The 18,494-nt window shown below is 37.3% G+C and overlaps 2 protein-coding genes across 2 annotated transcripts in view; both read left to right on the top strand.

Moving 5' to 3' along the window:
• Window positions 1–10,434, top strand: part of rxrga (retinoid x receptor, gamma a) — a 30,542-nt gene extending 20,108 nt beyond the window's left edge. Inside the window, exons 3-11 of the mRNA XM_057334727.1 lie at window positions 2,539–2,741; window positions 5,581–5,719; window positions 6,336–6,515; window positions 6,735–6,898; window positions 7,649–7,778; window positions 7,872–8,004; window positions 8,416–8,507; window positions 9,726–9,831; window positions 9,985–10,434. Coding sequence (XP_057190710.1) covers window positions 2,539–2,741; window positions 5,581–5,719; window positions 6,336–6,515; window positions 6,735–6,898; window positions 7,649–7,778; window positions 7,872–8,004; window positions 8,416–8,507; window positions 9,726–9,831; window positions 9,985–10,132 — 1,295 coding nt within the window. The 3' untranslated portion in view covers window positions 10,133–10,434. The remainder of the gene's footprint in view (window positions 1–2,538; window positions 2,742–5,580; window positions 5,720–6,335; window positions 6,516–6,734; window positions 6,899–7,648; window positions 7,779–7,871; window positions 8,005–8,415; window positions 8,508–9,725; window positions 9,832–9,984) is intronic.
• A 3,029-nt stretch (window positions 10,435–13,463) lies between these two features.
• Window positions 13,464–18,476, top strand: prg4a (proteoglycan 4a). Its single transcript, XM_057332905.1, has 14 exons — window positions 13,464–13,569; window positions 13,647–13,755; window positions 13,838–13,954; window positions 14,674–14,787; window positions 15,659–15,712; window positions 15,795–15,857; window positions 15,939–16,061; window positions 16,180–16,415; window positions 16,633–16,705; window positions 16,781–16,920; window positions 17,390–17,546; window positions 17,641–17,748; window positions 17,912–18,040; window positions 18,363–18,476. Exons 2-14 carry the CDS (start codon window positions 13,683–13,685, stop codon window positions 18,467–18,469), a joined length of 1,494 nt encoding a protein of 497 aa, XP_057188888.1. The 5' UTR covers window positions 13,464–13,569; window positions 13,647–13,682; the 3' UTR covers window positions 18,470–18,476.
• The last annotated feature ends 18 nt before the right edge of the window (window positions 18,477–18,494 follow it).

Below are 18,494 nucleotides of genomic sequence, written 5' to 3'. Positions count from 1 at the left end.
TTTTTGGCCATTCCGCCCAACTCTAGTTGAAGCTAAAGCGAATTATAAATCGCATGTGTGGAAGCATTTTGGTTTTCCCGTAACAAGAAACGAGAAAAGGTGACGGACAGACAAAAAACAATATGCAGACACTGCCAGACTGCGGTGAAGTACAATTCGGGGAATACGACTAATATGAAGAGCCATTTGTTACATCACCCTGAAAAGTTTCATGATGATACAAGGAGAAAAAAAATAGCAGTGAGTGAAGCAGTGAATGAGGTGAGTGTGTGAGTGAAGCAGTGAATGAGGCGAGTACCTGACTGGTTGTGAGTTGTTAAAAGTTGACAAACGACCTCAAACTTTTTTCATTTTAATTTTTTCATGTTTCATGTTCTCAATTTTTATGTTATTAATTTTTATGCTATAATATTACTGTTCTTTGCACTTTAAAATTACCTAATCTAAAAATAATAAATGTGATCTTTGTTCAGTCATAGTTTAATAAACACTTATGCCACATTTTTCCAAGTCTTCATTTGTTTTTGTTTTTTTCCTGCACAAAATTCAATAAATACCGTACCGTAGTCTTCATATCGAGGTACTATCGTATCGTGAAATGTTGATACGGTTACATCCCTAGTGGTTAGTACAAGAATTTGGTCAATTGTGTGACTTCTCAGATTTCCAAAGAGGACAAATCGTGGGTGCTCATTTAGCCGGAGCATGTTTGGTGTTTTAAGAGCAACAATCTCCTGCAAAATATCTATTGCATAAAACTTTGAAGCTTTGTTAAAGAGATAGCATTCGACTTTCTTTCATCCGCAATACACAGAAGAATATATTTTGAAGAATGTTGCTACCCATTCACTTCTATTGTTTTGAACTCAAAACCAATGCAAGTTAATGGGGACCGCCGTTGTTTCATTTTTGGGTGAACTATGCCTTTAAAGGCAAATTGTCTAATACCTTATTAAAGGACCAATGTGTGATTTTTTAGAGGATCTATTGACAGAAATGCAATATAATATAAATATCTATGTCTTCAGAGGTGTATAAAGACATTACATAATGAAGCACTATGTTTTTATTACCTCAGAATGAGTTATTTCTATCTACATACACTGCGGGTCCCCTTACATGGAATGTTGTTTCTAAAGTAGCCCCAAAACGGACAAATTGATCTACAGAGCCTTTCGTAAATACATTATCTCCTTCGGCAAAGAAGCGAAAACGTGATGACATCTTAGTGCTGTGTCAGCTGCCGTAGTGCTTCGAAATGGAAGGGTGGAGTGAGCCATTGCTTGCAATTCAAAACCTCACCTCTAGATGCCGCTAAATGTCATACACTGGACCTATAATAAAAATATATCACCCATTTCCCCAAGTCTTTACAGAATTTGGTCCAACTCCTGTATATGTACTGTATATTATACAGTTTATACACAGAAACACATGAATATCATGTACAACATAATTAACATTCTGCACATCTTGCGCTTGGATAAGTTAAGCGTATCTTAAATGTGATGTGTGATGAGCCCGGAGTGCTGTAGTCAGTCACGCTTTTGACCTCAGCTACTTTGAAAATGCCACCCACAATTACCCTCATGACTGAGATGTCTCACAACGTTTCTGCCATGAAAATGTCAAACTGTCATTTTGGTTTTTCTATATTTATATAGTGCGGATTGCAGTTATATCCGCGGGCGCTGCGGATAATCCGCGGGTCGGGCAAGTAAGGTCATAAAAAAGTACATTCTGATTAATTGCGGGTGGGTCGCGGGTGGATAAGATCAATCATTAATTATGCAAATATTAACTACATTCTCTAAAATATGAACGTGTTTTAAATGCATTTTCATCAGGCAGACAGGCACTAATTTGCAGACTCTCAGTTAAAAAAAAACGTGTGTCGCGAGGATGGGACAGCCCGGGGTCCATTCTTAAATAAATGGAGGCGAAACAGATCCGAGAGAAAATTAAAAAAGGAGAATTAAATAAAATCAGCGTCAACAGCACCATACTTGGCTCCGATGTTTATTAATTTATCCAGTTATTGCATGGGCTGAACATTTATAGTTTGTGTGTCTGTGTTGCAAAGGCAGAAACAGCGATATTCGCATTAAAGTCTGAAGGGAGTAATAAAGTTTATTTTATTAAATGTAGGCAAATCTGGGCAAAGCCAAACTTTTGTTTAATAAATAAAAGCACCCTATCAGCATATTATTAGCTCTAATTTAGCTCTAATGTCACGGAAGCTGCTGTTAAAAACGAGTGATGCACTGACATCACGCTTAAAAACAAAGAATTAGAATTGGAATGAATAATGTGGTGATCGGGTGCGGGTTGGCTGCGGATATCTAGATCGGAGAAAATGATAGGCGCGGGTGGATGATTTGTTTGAAGCTGCGGATTCGGGTGACATTTGAGCTGCCATCCGCGCTTCTCTAATAGTAGGTCAGTGTAGAAACATTGTGTGACAGGACGACCAAGTCAAAATTGTGCATGACAGTGTGATGTAATCTTACATACGGTATTTTCTCCCTCTGTTTTCAGGTTCTTCTTTGCAGGTAACCCACGGCCACCTGAGCTCTCCTCCGTCCCAGCCTCCTCTCAGCTCTATGGTGACCCACCACCACCCGTCCATCATCAATGGCATAGGATCACCCTACTCAGTCATCACCTCTTCCTCGCTGGGCTCACCGGCCTCAATGCCCACCACCTCAGGCATGGGCTATGGTGCACTCCACAGTCCACAGGTACACTACAAGAGAAAGATCAGATGAAAAGTTCACCCAACAAAAAAAAATCTGTAATCATTTACTCACCCTCGAGTTGTTCCAAATTTGTATAAATGTCTTTGTTCTGATGAACACAGAGAAAGACATTGGAAGAACCAAACAATTCTTGGCCACCATTGACTACCATAGTAGGAAAAATACAATGGTAATTAAATGTGTCCCAGAACTGTTTGCTTTCCTACATTCTTCAAAATATCTTCTTTTGTGTTCAACAGAACAAATACATTTATAAAGATCCAAAAATCTTTCTCTGTGTTCAATATAGAAAAATTACCTGATGACAGAATTCATGTTTGGGTGACTATCCGCGACAAACCGCGACTTCAGCCAATGAGGGAAATACAGAATGCTCTTTTAATGCATCTCTCCTTTCCTCTGCAGGGCCTCCCTTCAGCCTGAGGGAGAGCAGCACATTCAGTTTAGTCTAGCCTAGAAAGAGCTAATGTAGCGTGACGGACAGCCCTAGTATAACCTTGGCTCACGTGGAGAGCGATATCATTGCGTTGAGGCAGGCGCAATATGCAGCGCTTCGAGAAAGCTGCGGAAACCTACCATAAAATTAGCCATAAATAGTGTCATATGCGAATGTCCTGCCTGAGTGGAGAGACACCTCTATATGGGGAATGATTCTTGTGAGCGAGGGGTAAAAGCTTTTAGTAATATATGGACTATAGGCGGCAAGTGAATGGAAGTGAATGTGATGGTGACTAGAAATGAATGGAGGTTTGGTGTTTATCTCCTTCACGGCATCTTTCTGCCTCACCGCTCGAACATGCTTAATGTTGTAGGATAAATGTGCATGTGAGTGTGAAAGTGTTTAAAAGTGTCAAAATGAATGCTTCACGTCACGCTGGTAACATGAGTGGTTGGTTGTGTTGTGTTGTATTCAAAATCGTAATGGAAGATGTTTTAGTGAGCTGCTCACTTTCTTGCAGTTTGAGGGAAAGATTGTATGAAATATGCATGGAATATGTTTCATGAAAAATGCAGATTGTGATGAAGGATAAACGCTGTCATGCTCAGCTTGCAGACCACCTAAGAATCAAAGGTTTTGTGGGTTTGTTATCGTTTTTAGCTCTTTGACCTCTCTCTCTCTCTCTCTCTCTCTCCAGGCATGTCTGTCTAATTATATAACATTCGTCTGTCGTGTCTCCTTGACCATGATCTTGTTTCACTCATAAAAGGGTCATTCTCAAAAAACAGTGACTTTCTGACCTCAAAAAGTCAAAAAATGTAATTCAGTTTTCATGCCTAAAATTTGATTATTAGTATTCACCTGCATGATTACATTGTTACCAGTAATAATGGGCGACTTGAATCTTAAATATTTTATTTTACTTATTATTTGCATAGTTTTCTGCCATTGGTGTAACACCAGTGACAAAGTCACCTCAAAACTAGCATGAGGCACACTAAAATCTTTACATCGTGTTTTTTTTCCAATAAAAATCCTTCATAATGACGCAAAACCAACATTTTAAACTAACTTATATTAAGGAAAGGGACACTCACCATGTGTGTGCTTGAACAGAGCATCTTCTTTATTGACCTTTGACCTTGTAAGTACGTTCTTGCATATTTTTATTCTTTCAAAATAATAGTTTGTTTCACCAATAACAGCAATGTCAAAGGACAGATATATATTTTTAACTATTTGTATTAATAAATAATTATTTTGGTTTGCATATTTATGCATGTATTAGGCCCTATACCTGTGTTTAATTGGTTAACTTAATTAAAAATAAATGAAAAGGACATGTTTATACACCAGTTAAACATAGGGAGGGGGACATGTGTTTTTTCAAGTACAAATGAAATTCAAATGAATTTAGAAACAATTTACAAAACTATAAAGACTTAAATAACAATCATCATTATGAAAACGCTCTGAGTTGCGTATTAATAGCTAAATCGGGTGGATTTTTTTCATTTGGAAGCTTTTTACATGCCTGTAAAGTGTAGGGACAGGTTTGTGACCATATTTTGATAATTACCCCAAACTTGCCCCTTTTTATATGGCTATCTGCTGCCCTCTACTGGTGAATGGCAAAGTTATTTTAGAACAATTAAATTCAAAGGCATTCATTTAATTCCTGTAGTAACTGTAGTAGAAAAATATATATATATTTTTAAAGATATTTATTTTTGTAATGTTTCCTGAATATTCTCCCTATTTTCTTTTGTCTGCCCAGCAGATGCTCTTGTACCAGTTCAAAGTTGCTATGCCATCTAGTCAGGATGTTCAAACAAGCAAAGTGATGTTTTGATAATGTCACAGTATTTAAAATCATCCTCCAAATGTCTTGCAGTGTTTTTGAACATTAAACTCGGATGGGGAAAAATATTCAGCTCCTTCCTCTCTAATGACATAGACTGTTTCATCTGTGTTTCATTTATATTAATATTTGATTGTCTTTTATTAATTGAAATAAATTGAATTAAAACTACTCAACAGTTATAGATTCTTTGCGGCGTTCTACCGGAGGTTTGGGCCAAATAAAGTGTGTTTATGTTGTTGCTGCTGAAACCGTCTGTATACACACCAAAGTTTACATTCCATTGTTGCAATATTTCCCATCACAGCAACGTAAACTGTTTTCTGTTCGTGTCTGTTGAAGCCAAAATGAGAGAACGGAAGCCCTACATAAACATTATCAGGTCACGTGACCCAAGAGGAAGTGCTCAGGTAGCAAATTCGGTTGTTTAGGTGGCAGGAATATATGCCCTCAGAGTCAGCCCACACATACACCTGCTGTCACGCTGACTTTCTCAAGATTTTCTCTTTCCTCTGTTACAGATGAACTCTCTAAACAGTGTTAGCAGTTCAGAAGATATTAAACCTCCTCCAGGATTGGCCGGACTGGAGAGTTACTCATGCGGCAGTCCAGGGTCTCTCTCTAAACACATCTGTGCTATCTGTGGAGACCGTTCCTCAGGTAAGTGCCCTCAGAAGTGCACCCGCACACGTGCGCATTTCATCATGCCGATACTCTAGCTACCTGTCCTAAAAATGAGAATTCTGTCATGACTGGCTAATGGCATTCCCACCCACATAACTTTCATTCGTACATGAAACACAAACAGTGATGTTAGAAGGAATGTTAGGAGCGGACGGCTTCAGTCACCATTCATTTTCAGCTATCGGGAGTCGGTATTGTTTTTTTTCTGAACCATGGAAGACGGAAAGTCACAAGGGTTTGGAAGTACATGAACATCATTTTTATTCAAGGAAAAGGGGGTAGTTTCTCGGACAGAGATTACCTTAAACCATGACTAGGCCTTGGTTAAATCAGCATATTTAAGTCATTTTTTAAAACATACTTTCCAAAGAAAACCATTGCTGTGTGCATGTTCAGGCAAAACAATCAGACTGAAATATTTTAAGATATGTCAGCGTAAGTTGTTTTCAATCAAAACACCTCTAACATTTAAGTTAGTCTGGGACTAAGCCCTGTCAGGGAAACTGCCCAAAGGGTTTCTCTTATGACTGACCTCAACCTATGTGACTTAAACTATGTCATAACCTCAAGAACGATCTTTTTCTGCCCATAGGGAAACATTACGGTGTTTACAGCTGTGAGGGCTGCAAGGGGTTTTTCAAGAGAACAATCCGGAAAGACCTCACGTACACGTGTCGAGAGAATAAAGATTGTCAGATTGACAAGCGTCAGCGTAACCGTTGCCAGTATTGCCGCTATCAGAAATGTCTGGCCATGGGAATGAAGAGAGAAGGTCAGTACACGTCTATGAAACACTGTATTATTGCATCTGTCCTAATTTGGATGAACTTTCATGTTGGCTAGTGTTAGTTTGCTCCTGCTGTTCAGGAGGAAAGTGTGTCTGGTGTAGCTGGACAACAAGCATGTTCTTTCTAATGAAACTCATTGACAGTGAATGCATCATTCATTTCATTGAGTTGTTTCTGACCAAAGTGGTGCTGTGTGTGTGCAGCGGTGCAGGAGGAGAGGCAGCGCGGTCGAGAAAAGAGTGACAATGAGGTGGAGTCCAGCAGCAGCTTTAATGAAGAGATGCCAGTGGAGAAGATCCTGGACGCTGAGCTCGCTGTAGAACCCAAGACTGAAGCTTACCTGACTGAGTCCAGCACTGGCAACTCGGTAAAAAGCTTCCTGAAGTCTTCAAAAAAACAACACAACGTCCCTCTGATCATGTATACATATACATTTTGTACGATTTTCTTATTGGCAGAATCTGATGACAAATGCTCAATTTTTGTCTTTTCATTTTTCGTATTTTGACCAATTTAGACCGAGTTTGAGATCTTTGTAGAGACGTGCTGTATCTCTGATGCAAGAGTGTTAAAATAATCTTATTCTGGCAGTATAATAAATGTCTTACAAAGCAGTTGAAATGCCATTTCAGTCCAGTGTCTGTTGAATTTCAACAAAATCAAACCTCAGGAGTGATGTAAAGTCATCCGACAGCAATGTGAAAGACTGACAGCATGACAAGACACATTAAACAAAACATTCGAGGTTATCACATAAAAATCTTTTTTGAACTTTTCCTAAATACATGTACAGATATTACTGTTGTGTTGCTTAAGTTAAAATGAACTTATTTTCATTGCAGTATTTGAGATCTGAAAAAATACTGAGCATCTTTTATTTTGACCTGTTTCTCCAGTTTTCTTTTTCTGCAAATAAATGCAAAAAGAAACAATATTTTGATATGAAATTTGGTATAAATATTGTTAGTAATTCACAGAAGGAAACAAAAATCGTAATTTTACCTAAACACATACCTATACATTTTTTTTGTGGCTGTATATTAAGATTGTATCTTTTCCTACAAGTGCTACTGTGTTATATACATAGCATGAACATATTTCTGTCTCTGCCTCGCAGACAAATGACCCGGTGACCAACATCTGCCAGGCCGCTGACAAGCAGCTCTTTACTCTTGTTGAATGGGCTAAGAGAATCCCACATTTCTCTGAACTACCTCTGGATGATCAGGTTATTCTGCTGCGGGCAGGTTAGTGCCACATTATGTGTGTGAAATTGAGTATAGATAGCCTTGAGTATAGCCTTTCTCACTGTGTGTGTGTGTACATGCGTGTGTGTTTAGGTTGGAATGAGCTGCTTATAGCTTCGTTCTCACACCGATCTGTAACCGTTAAAGATGGAATCCTGTTGGCCACTGGCCTGCATGTCCATCGCAGCAGTGCACACAGTGCAGGAGTGGGCTCCATATTTGACAGGTCAGATAAATATATTTCATTTGAATATACCAAGTCATTTGCATGTACAATAAGGTTCACTTAAAGCTGCCAAAATAAAAAATAAAGCTGTTTTGGTTCAAATGAATAAAAATCAGTTACTGAACAAGTACATACAATCACTGTTTACATTTGCAATGGAAAGCTTAATAGTGTTGTATAGGTTGAGCTTACCCACATACTGTACGTAATTTGTAATTTTATGTTTCAAACAGAGATGCTGATAGAAAGGCAAAAGTTACAGATGGCAGCTTTAAAGATATATTTCATTTTTAATTTTAGCTTCCTTATAGTGTTTTTGAAATAAAAGTGAATCAAATAAAACGTTGAAATAAAAGTTAGCACTGTGCCTTTGCTCGTGGTCTGATGTGACTGTCTGATTACTGTGTGCAGGGTATTAACAGAGCTGGTGTCTAAGATGAAGGACATGCAGATGGATAAAACAGAGTTGGGCTGTCTCAGGGCTATTGTCCTCTTCAACCCAGGTGACAGCCTGTCCTGATCCTTCCACACATTCAGCTACACAAGATCCCTTTTCAATACTCTTCCATACACACAATCAGACAGATAAATCTGCCAAGATCTATATTTCTGTCGGGACCACTGTTGTCAATTATTTAACGATAGCATATATTCAGTTTGGTGGAACGAAACTGTTCTGGGCAAACTCTCTGCCCGTCCATGCAGCAATACATGTCCCCCCACCTGGGGAACCAGAACAGTTCCTGATGCGTAACAGGATTAAATTAAAAGATCCGAAGATACAGGCAGATAGGGAGGAGATGGGGATGGAGGTGGGTTTTAGGTGCAGCACGATTAAGCAGCTCATAAGGAGCAAAGAAATGCAACTTAAATAGGATGCAGTCTAGTGTGTGTTGTATGACTATTGGTTTACGTTGACCAAGCTGATGCAAGCTGAACTCACGTGACCTGCCAGAACTAACGCTACGCTTGATTTACACAATATATATGCATCTGTATGAAAGAACCATTTATATAAACATGGTAAGGTAACACTTTACAATATGGTGCTATTTGCTAACATTAGTAAATGCATTAGCAAACATTAGCTAACAATGAACAATTTAGTTTTTCAGCATTTATTAATCCCTGTTAATCGTGGTGCGTTAACTAATGTTAACAGTGACAACGTTTGATTTTAATAATGCTGAAATTAACATGAACTAACATTAATAAATGCTGTATTGGTATTGTTCATTGTTAGTTCATTTCAGCTAATGCATTAACTAATTGTTAACAAATAGCACCTTATTGTAAAGTGTTACCTTGTAACACTAAGTTTGTATTTGTTAATGCATTATCTAACATGAACTAGACTCTAGAGCAATATAATTTTTTCATTTATTTACTAATTGTTACCAGATACAACCTTATTGTAAAATGTTACCATAAACATTTATATAACATAACAAACATAAATATGCCATATGAAATTATAAATTGCTGTGGGGGTCTGTCAATTATTTATTTTACCTTTAATCCTTCAGTCAATGCTTAAATGAAGATGCTAATGTTCAGATGATGTTTCTGTGCCTTTTTATTTATAAATAGGTCTTTGACTTAAAAATTGTTCAAACAATTGTTGAAAAATCTAAATTAAATAAAGTTACTAAATTCAAGTTTTATGACAGGATAATAAAATAAACGTGTTCTTATGTTTTATGTTACTGTTCACTTTGTAGATGCGAAAGGATTGTCAAACCCATCAGAGGTGGAGGGATTAAGGGAAAAGGTGTACGCCTCGCTGGAGGCCTACACCAAACACAAATACCCCGATCAGCCGGGCAGGTACTTTCCCCAGTGGCACCTTGATATTTTATTTATATCAAAACACTTCTGTTTCTCTTTACTTTATGAGAGACTTTTGCTTGTTTATTTGCATGAACACATAGGTCACATGTAGTGATGGTAGAGTATCAGCAGTTTATGTGTATTTTTAAGGTTTGCCAAGCTGCTCCTGCGTCTGCCTGCTCTGCGTTCCATAGGGCTGAAGTGCCTGGAGCACCTGTTCTTCTTCAAGCTCATCGGAGACACGCCCATAGACACTTTCCTAATGGAGATGCTGGAAGCGCCGCACCAGATCACATGACACGAGACCCTTTTCTTATGTAAATATCCCCCAGTGCACACTTACCCTAAGATAATAAAACAAAAAGTTCTTATTTTGTACCAAGCACAATGTGAATAAAAAAACCAACAAAGATTTGTATTGGTATTTTCAAAGAAAGAGACACTGTTAACATTAAATGTATGAATGATGTAAACATTTATTTTGTACATAGATTTTACCCACTGTTATAGCAACAGCGACTAAATGTGAATTTATTTAATTGAAAACAGAATTGTATAAACAGTCACCAGAAATGAGTTTGAGAATTCTGTGAAAATAAAAGTCATTTTAAAAAATCTTGTTGGTGAGAGCATTATTAGTGAAGTTATTTTGACATTGTGAAAAGTGTATGACTTCCTAGTAAATACTTTTTCTGGTTCAGACTACAGTATATCTGTTCAGATCTTCAACTTGTTATTGTGATTTTAAGTGAAATTACACAACAAACCACAAAACAGAACAGTGATGGGAAATATTGACAGTGTGGGATTTTGTGGTCACATCAAAACAGATTTTGCCTTTATAAAATGTCTATCAAACACCCATAAATATAATAAAGTAATTGTGGGTCTGATTTTGATCAGCAGGAACTGGGAACCTAATTTAGGCTCAATGCTAAAGCTTAAACAACTGAATACTTCGAATAAATTGAGAATAAGGCTCAAAGCTTAAACTGAAAGTTATATTATTTAGTAGGAAAGTTTCTCAATAATTTACAGTATACCACCCCATTTTCACAAACATATATAATGTTTAATTAAAATATCAGCCCCGCTGCTCCAACTTTAGGTGTGAAGGATAAATGGTTTCATTCAGGTCTGTCTGATGCTTCTAAATCAATTTGTGACTCACCGGTTGGGAAGCTATTCTTTCCTTAAATTAATCAACACTTGTAAAGTGTCTGGACTGGCAGGAAAGAAAGGGAAATAATGTTTTTTTCAGAAGACATGAATGAAATGTGCTTCTTTCATTTGCCTGTGTTGTGTGTCTAGACTGAAGGGATTTATATGGCTACAAATGTCATTTATGGGTTTATACATCATAGGCAATGACAAGTCAAATATCGTTATTTTTGCCAAAATCTCAGCAGTGGAATTACTACATCAATGTTGCACAAAAATATTCATCCAGTTAATGTGTTTAAATGTTTCTTTTTTATAGTAAGGTTGTATTTGTTACCCAAAATTAATGCATGAACTAGCAATGAAAACAACATTTAGTGATCTCTTTTGATGTTAGTTACAAATACAAATACAGTTGTTCATCTTTTGTTTATGTTAGTGTATTGTGCATTAACTATTGGTGAGAGTAATGTATTAGAATTATTACTGTACATGTATTAGTAAGAAGAATTAGCATTAAGATTAATAAATGTTGTAGATATATTGTGCATGATTTGCTAACTAATGTAGTGAACTAATGTAAACAAATGGAACCTTACTGTAAAGTGTTACCAATATTTGTCAAAAAACAATGTAATTGCAATAATCATATAAGTGGAATTGGATATTTATTATTATTGTTAATGAAGATGAATTACTTAACATTTACCAAAACATTTTCGTGATATAGTATGACATTCTAGATGACCAGGTTGTCCTTAAATCCTTTCAGATGGTATGCTAAAACTCAGTAAGAACATTATCCCCATTTGAGGTTGTTACAATATACAATACAATAATGAGATGTCTGAACAGAAAGTCTATTGTCTTTGACTGTTTTTGACAAACGTGTCTCTGTGATGGTGGGTGTCCCTGAGGCAATGCTTTCTGAAGTGTATGACTAAACCGTCGGTTCGAAATAATCGCTGCAGTATGTTTGAAGGTGTGGTACATCTGAAAAACATTACTTCAAAACAAAAACCACTGCCTACAAATGGGATGTTTTCCCTCTCGCTTACATTTGTTCACAGCACATGGTCATTTTATTCGCGACAGAAAGAAAATATTACAGCCGGGAGGAAAGCTGAAACATTACATAGTATACCATATATTTTTAATGACTAGTTTGTTGGATTTGAGTATTAAGAGGTCATTACTCCACCATTCTTTCCGTTAGTCATATGAAAGCTTTGGCAGCTCAGCAGTCTTTCCTTTCAGATTGTATAGGAAATTGACATTAGGGCAATTCCAGAATTATGGATGTGACATTTTCAGTCAAAACTTATAAATTCTTATAAATTCTTATAAATATAAATTCTCAGAGAATGTATTTATTACCAATATATCAGCCATCTATGTATATTTTACCAAACCCCTGATGATAGATTCCAAATATCAGTCTAAGTCGTGACTTTTCTGTTTTAAAAGAGAGAAAAATTCATGTGTTATGGATTCACAAAAAAAGGGTGCATGTTTTCAGGTGAAAACCTTATAAAACTAATAAAACTTTTTTCACATTTGCAAGGAATTGCCCATATGTACTAACACTGTACATGTCAACCATGGAAACATTAATAAAACACTATATGATCCCCACAAGAAGTCACGATTTGGACACAATCAGATATTTGAAACAAGAAATCTCTCAGTTTTACTAAGTGGACCTTTTGACAATAGACAGCTTATCTTTCATTTCCAAATTCATAAAAAGATCTGAAAGAGTTCTCTTTAATATCTTTGGTAATCAATGTGATTAAATCGAGATAATAAAGTCTTTGTCTACACGTAATGTAAGTCTTCTCTAGTGTTTCAGCAGATCTCAACAATGTTTCAAACTGTCCTCAGATTTGCCAGTATGCTAAAGCCTGGACTCTAAAGCCAAATATTTATCATCAAATTGCCCTCCTCCAAGTGATGAGTTATGTATTCCACATACATTTTGTAGCTCACTCGTTGCTGTGACACATCATTTCAACCGTTTTGTCTTTTTCTGTTTTCCTATAAGGACATTTTAGGGAAGACATGTGAGTTATTTGTTAAATGATACCGCTGAGATCCATTAAGTCTCCTGAACTATGAAGGAGTAATAAAAAGTTCTCCATGAAAGGTCAAACACCATCTGCATGGCACAGCATGGTCTTAGTTTTGTGATTAAAAAGGTTTCTTGTTGACCGCATATGACATGTACTGAAATCAGATCCACTGGACAACCAAATTTTAATAACCATAATAAAAAACTGAAGTGGTCAAAGCTGATTTTATTCCATTTCTCATATACGAGGAACATTGAGATCCAAAGATGTTAGTAGAGGTCACTGACTCTTCTGTCAGCATGTTGCTGGTGTAGTCTGGATTATGAATGTGTGTGTGTAGGAGGTATCCTCCAGTCTTTACATCATCGAGCTTTAATTGGGCTGCGGTGGATAATTAAACAAGTTTCTGACCGACAGGAGAAATCCAGCTGCTGGATGATATAAAAGAAGCAAACTTACCAAAGAACAGAAGAAGGTGAGTTAAAGAAGGCGCTTCTATTCGGTAGGTCCATCTCTTATCCAATTATCTTCAAATGATAAATCTTCAGTGTTTTGCAATCAAATCTTTCTTGGGTATAGGTTTTTATATCAATCGTGACTTTGGAGACTATTAAGATGACTGGATCCACTCTGGTTTCATCTCTCGTGGCACTGGTCTGTGTTCTCCTGCCTCTGTGTGCTGCGCAAGGTGAGTCAGATCTATTGATCTCTCTCTCGACTCTGGTGATGTTCGGTTACATGCTAAAGAAAGCGTGTATTGTTACGTGCAGGCAGCTGCGGGGGTCGATGTGGCGAGCCGTTTGCTCGTGGTCAGATCTGTAACTGCGACTACAACTGCTTTGTCCACAGCGAGTGCTGTAAGGACTTTGAGGAAGTCTGCACTACCGGTAAGAGCCTCAACACAAATCTAAAGGCTTCTCAATCTTTATGCACATTTCAAAATGGCCAGTGTTAAAAAAAGTCAAATGAACTCTCACAGTGTACAGTATATATAATCCCCACTTTGAGATTATATATACACTGTGATTGTTAATTTGACCCTTTTTTTAAATGTAAAGTTAAAGTAAAATAATGAGTGCCGGTACAGGAACTATCTAGATAAATAATAACAATACAATAATTCAACCTAAACAAAACATAAATAAATAAAAATAAATAATCAATCAAATGTACACTGTTAAAAATATATGGTGCTTACAAAAGGTTCCTCACAGCAATGCTAGAAGAAACATTTTTGGTTCCTCCAAGAACCACTTAGTCAAAGGTTCTTAAAAGAAATTTTGTTTGACCATTATATAATCTAAAACATTTTTTTTCTTTTACAAGAACCTTTTGTGAAAAAATGAACGTTCTTTGGCTGTTAAATGCTTTTTATGGAACCACAAGGCCAATCATTTTTCTTCTAGGGCACCTTTTTTCAGTGCAAACAAATGTCATTTTTAATTTTATTGAATTATTACAATCTTTTTGTAAAACAAAATTATTTTCTGTAGATGAAGAATATTTTTAAAATAGTAATAAACAACTTGAAGTGTGTCCGAACTGGTTGTATGATGTTTTTCCTGTAATGAATTGAATCTGTTGTGTTTGGTGTTGTGATTGACAGGTGACTCGTGCAGGGGTCGGTGTGGAGAGACATTTCTTCGTGGAAAAGAGTGTAACTGTGATCCAGACTGTGTTCTCTACAACACCTGCTGCTCCGACTACCACGCACAGTGTGGTGACAAAAAAAACCTTCTTTTCACTTGGATAGTATCCACATTTGTGGAATGATCTGACAATATCAGCAGATTCTGTAGCCATCTTTAAGAATTGGCTGAAAACGCATCTCTTCCGTCAGCACCTGACCGATTAGTTCTGACTTCTATCTCCTTTCTACGCTTTCTATCCTTAAAAAAAAACAAGCTTTGTATACTGTGGTAGGCTATACGAGACCAGTTTTACTGCGCTTATGCTTTTTTGTTGTCCTTATGTTGTGCCAATTGCTTCCATGGTTTACCTCATTTGTAAGTCGCTTTGGATAAAAGCGTCTGCTAAATGACCAGTGTTGGGTGTAAAAAGTAATTAGTTACTGTAATTTAATTACTTTTCCCTTGAAAAGTAAAGTAAGGGATTACTCTTATTTTTTCTGTAATTTAATTACAGTTACTTTTGATGTAATTAAACTAAATACTTTGTGTAATATACTGTATGTGTGTGTAATAGTGGAATTGACATCAAAATTCAAAGTCTAACTTTAAAATCTGTGCTTTAATGTATAAGTCTCACATTTGTAATACTTTGGTCAGTTAATAAGAGTACTTTATGTAGTTTAATATTATTTATTTAAATGAATTAAAAGAGCCCTTTCATGTCTATCCTTGAATCACTTAACTAATCAAGGTTGATGTAGGATATAGAAAGTAATTAGTAATAAGTAACTAAATACTTTTTGGAGAGAGTAATTTGTACAGTAATCTAATTACACTATTGAATATGTAATTAGTAACTAGTAAGTAATTACATTTTAACTTACGCAACACTGTAAATGACTAAATGTAAATGTAGTAGATTGATCAGATACAGTTTTGATGTGCCTGTTTTTTTCACAGACGCTTTCTCCAACTTACAAGCTGCAAGAAGCTCAAAGTTAAACAAACAAACCGGTATTAATATAATATCTATTGATTGTTATCATAATTGTTGTGTGATCTCTTTCCATCGAACCTGTTGTGTTTTCCTCTTTAGACTATACTGAACAATGTATGGCTGTATGTCTTGCATCTCAAAACCCAGATCTCATGAGAGATGGTAAGTTCAGACAGCAGGGGGCAGTAGATGCACACATATGATTGTATGTTCATCATGTATGATGGTGATTTTCTGTTTTAGGGGCCGGTGCTCTGGACAGGCTGAATTTGATGGCTCCATCACATGCCCCAGCACTCATCTCTGGAGCTCCAGTCGCCCAGGACCCCAGCATCTATGCCCCCATGACCCCCTCTGACCTGCCAGGTTACACTTTAATTACAACATACTAACTTATTGACTTGCTTTGGGAAGGACTCTGCATATTTACATACTCACCAGTGCTATTAGATGGCATGTATAACCAAATATAACCTTCTCATAGGCCTCCCCTCCAGCCCTTCTGGATTCCCTCTGCCAGAACCTGGTCCAGCTTCTGGACCAGGACAGGCAGGAGGGCCTTCTTCTGGGCAACCCCTACCTATCCCTGTACAGGTCTCTCTTTCTGTCAGTGGACAAGGAGATGGGCCATCCAGTGGTCCTGCCTCTGGTTCAGGTAGTCCCAGCACTCTTGAAGACATCGCCCAGGTCACGGGAGCAAGCCCCTCTTCAGGATTAGGTATCGTAGCTCTTCTGAATTTGTGCATCCCTGACAGTAAGTACTGTATTTACAATATGTAACATATGCAGTTCTACGGTAAAGTTGCTTTAAAATGATGTATATTGTGATATTGTGAAAAGCACAATAGGAATAAAATGACTCGTCACTTGCATTGCATTGCATTGCATTAAACTTAACCTTCACTTGTTTATGCTTTCTTAAGATGCAAATTCCAACCCTGATATCTGCAGCAGTCTTCCTATTGATGGACTGGCAACTCTCTTCAATGGCACTATCATTGTTTTCAAAGGTAAAAACCCACTTTTCCGGAATGTTTCACACTGCGAGACTGCACACTGAGATTAAGCAAAGTGATGCATTTTAGGTCACCACTTTTGGCTGCTGAATCCCAAGACAAGAAGAGCTGGTCCGGCTCGTAGCATCACCGAAGAGCTCGGTGTCCCGTCCCCCATCGACACCGCCTTCACACGCTGCAACTGCCAGGGAAAAACTTACATCATCAAGGTACTGAAAAATAACAAATGACAACATAGAAGAATTAAACCGAAATACAATATCATGTTAACCAGAGGTAAAGTGAATCAGATAAATGTATCACATGGGTCTGCCATGTTATGTATGAAGTCAAATGAAAATATTTTATTCAAGTATGTTACAAATCAATTCTTTTAATAGGGTTTTTAATTGAAGTATCATACAGCACACCTTCATGTTGTATTACATGCATGGCACGAAATAAATATGATCAAAACTCATAATTTATTGATCTCGTCATCAAAAACCTGTGTTAGGAACACAGAATATATTTTGAGAAATGGTTTAGTGGTTTTTGTGCGCATACAATGGGGTTCATTGTTGTGTGGTTACCAGCGTTCTTCAAAACAACTTCTTTTGTGTTCTGCAGAAGAAAACCATGGTTTGGAAAAACATGAGAATTGTAATTCTTTTGTCTGAACTCGGTCTCTTTTCTAAGGGTGATAACTACTGGGTCTTCGAGAATGGTGTGATGGATCCAGAATCTCCCAGATCAGTGTCTAGAGGCTTTGGTGGGCTCACTGGAGAGATCACCGCTGCTCTGTCCATCCCAGCCACTCGAAAGAGGCCTGAGATGGTGTACTTCTTCAAGAAAGGTGCCAACTTCGCTTCATCCTATATGTAATGGTAGTACAACGTGTACATATCACTGCTCAAACGGAAACATTAAAGCTCGTGTTTTGTAATCAGGAGGAACGGCTCAGAAATTTGCTTATCCTCCTGGAAGTGGACCTACCTGCTCTGCAACGAGAAGCAAAAACTCAGTCTACGGCAAGCTCCGGCGTGCCAGACAAGCAGGTAGCGTGAATTAATGCTCGATTAGAGATTGTTTTTGAAAATGACTTAATATTAGCAAAGATCAAAGGAATTGAATTCAAAAAATGAATGAATTAAAAAAAACTACTAGTTAGGCTGTTGTCTGACATTTGGTGTTGATCAAGCTCTATGGCTCTTTTGACAGAAATCCAGTTGTCAGGAGAGATCAATATTAACCTCCGCTGGAAGGGTTTCCCCACCCCTGTGACTTCAGCCATGTCCATACCCAACTCCAGAAAGCCAGATGGTTTCGATTACCTTGTTTTCTCTGGGCGTAAGTACAGGCGTTTTGTCCCGCAATTGATACAAAGCATTTCCTGTAACTTTTTCACTTGGTAGTTTGCGGGAGAGTTTCCCAGTTTCTGTGAAAATCCCCATTTACTGTACCGTTACTGTATACTTTAATCTTACCTTACATTTTTGATTTAGTATTAGCATTTATAGGAACATGTTATTTTTGTACATTTTGGCTTCAGTTTTAGTGTTATTCATGAATTGGCTGAAGCATCAATTTAACACTGCCCCTTTATATTAAAAAATCTGAAAAGTTATTGAAGTATTTTAGTAGAGTAATGCTGTATCTCTGTGTTCTACAGCTAAAATCCTCAACATCAAGATCAGTGGTGATCTGCCAACTTTGGCAGCTCCCGCCAGCAGTTCCTCCCAGCAGAATGAGATCAGAAGCTGGCTCAGATGTCCCTGAAACATTTACACTAACCAGACAACAG

The sequence above is a fragment of the Triplophysa rosa genome, linkage group LG5, assembly GCF_024868665.1.
Source record: "Triplophysa rosa linkage group LG5, Trosa_1v2, whole genome shotgun sequence".
Classification (NCBI taxonomy): Eukaryota; Metazoa; Chordata; class Actinopteri; order Cypriniformes; family Nemacheilidae; genus Triplophysa; species Triplophysa rosa.
This window is presented reverse-complemented; position numbering and strand designations above follow the sequence as displayed.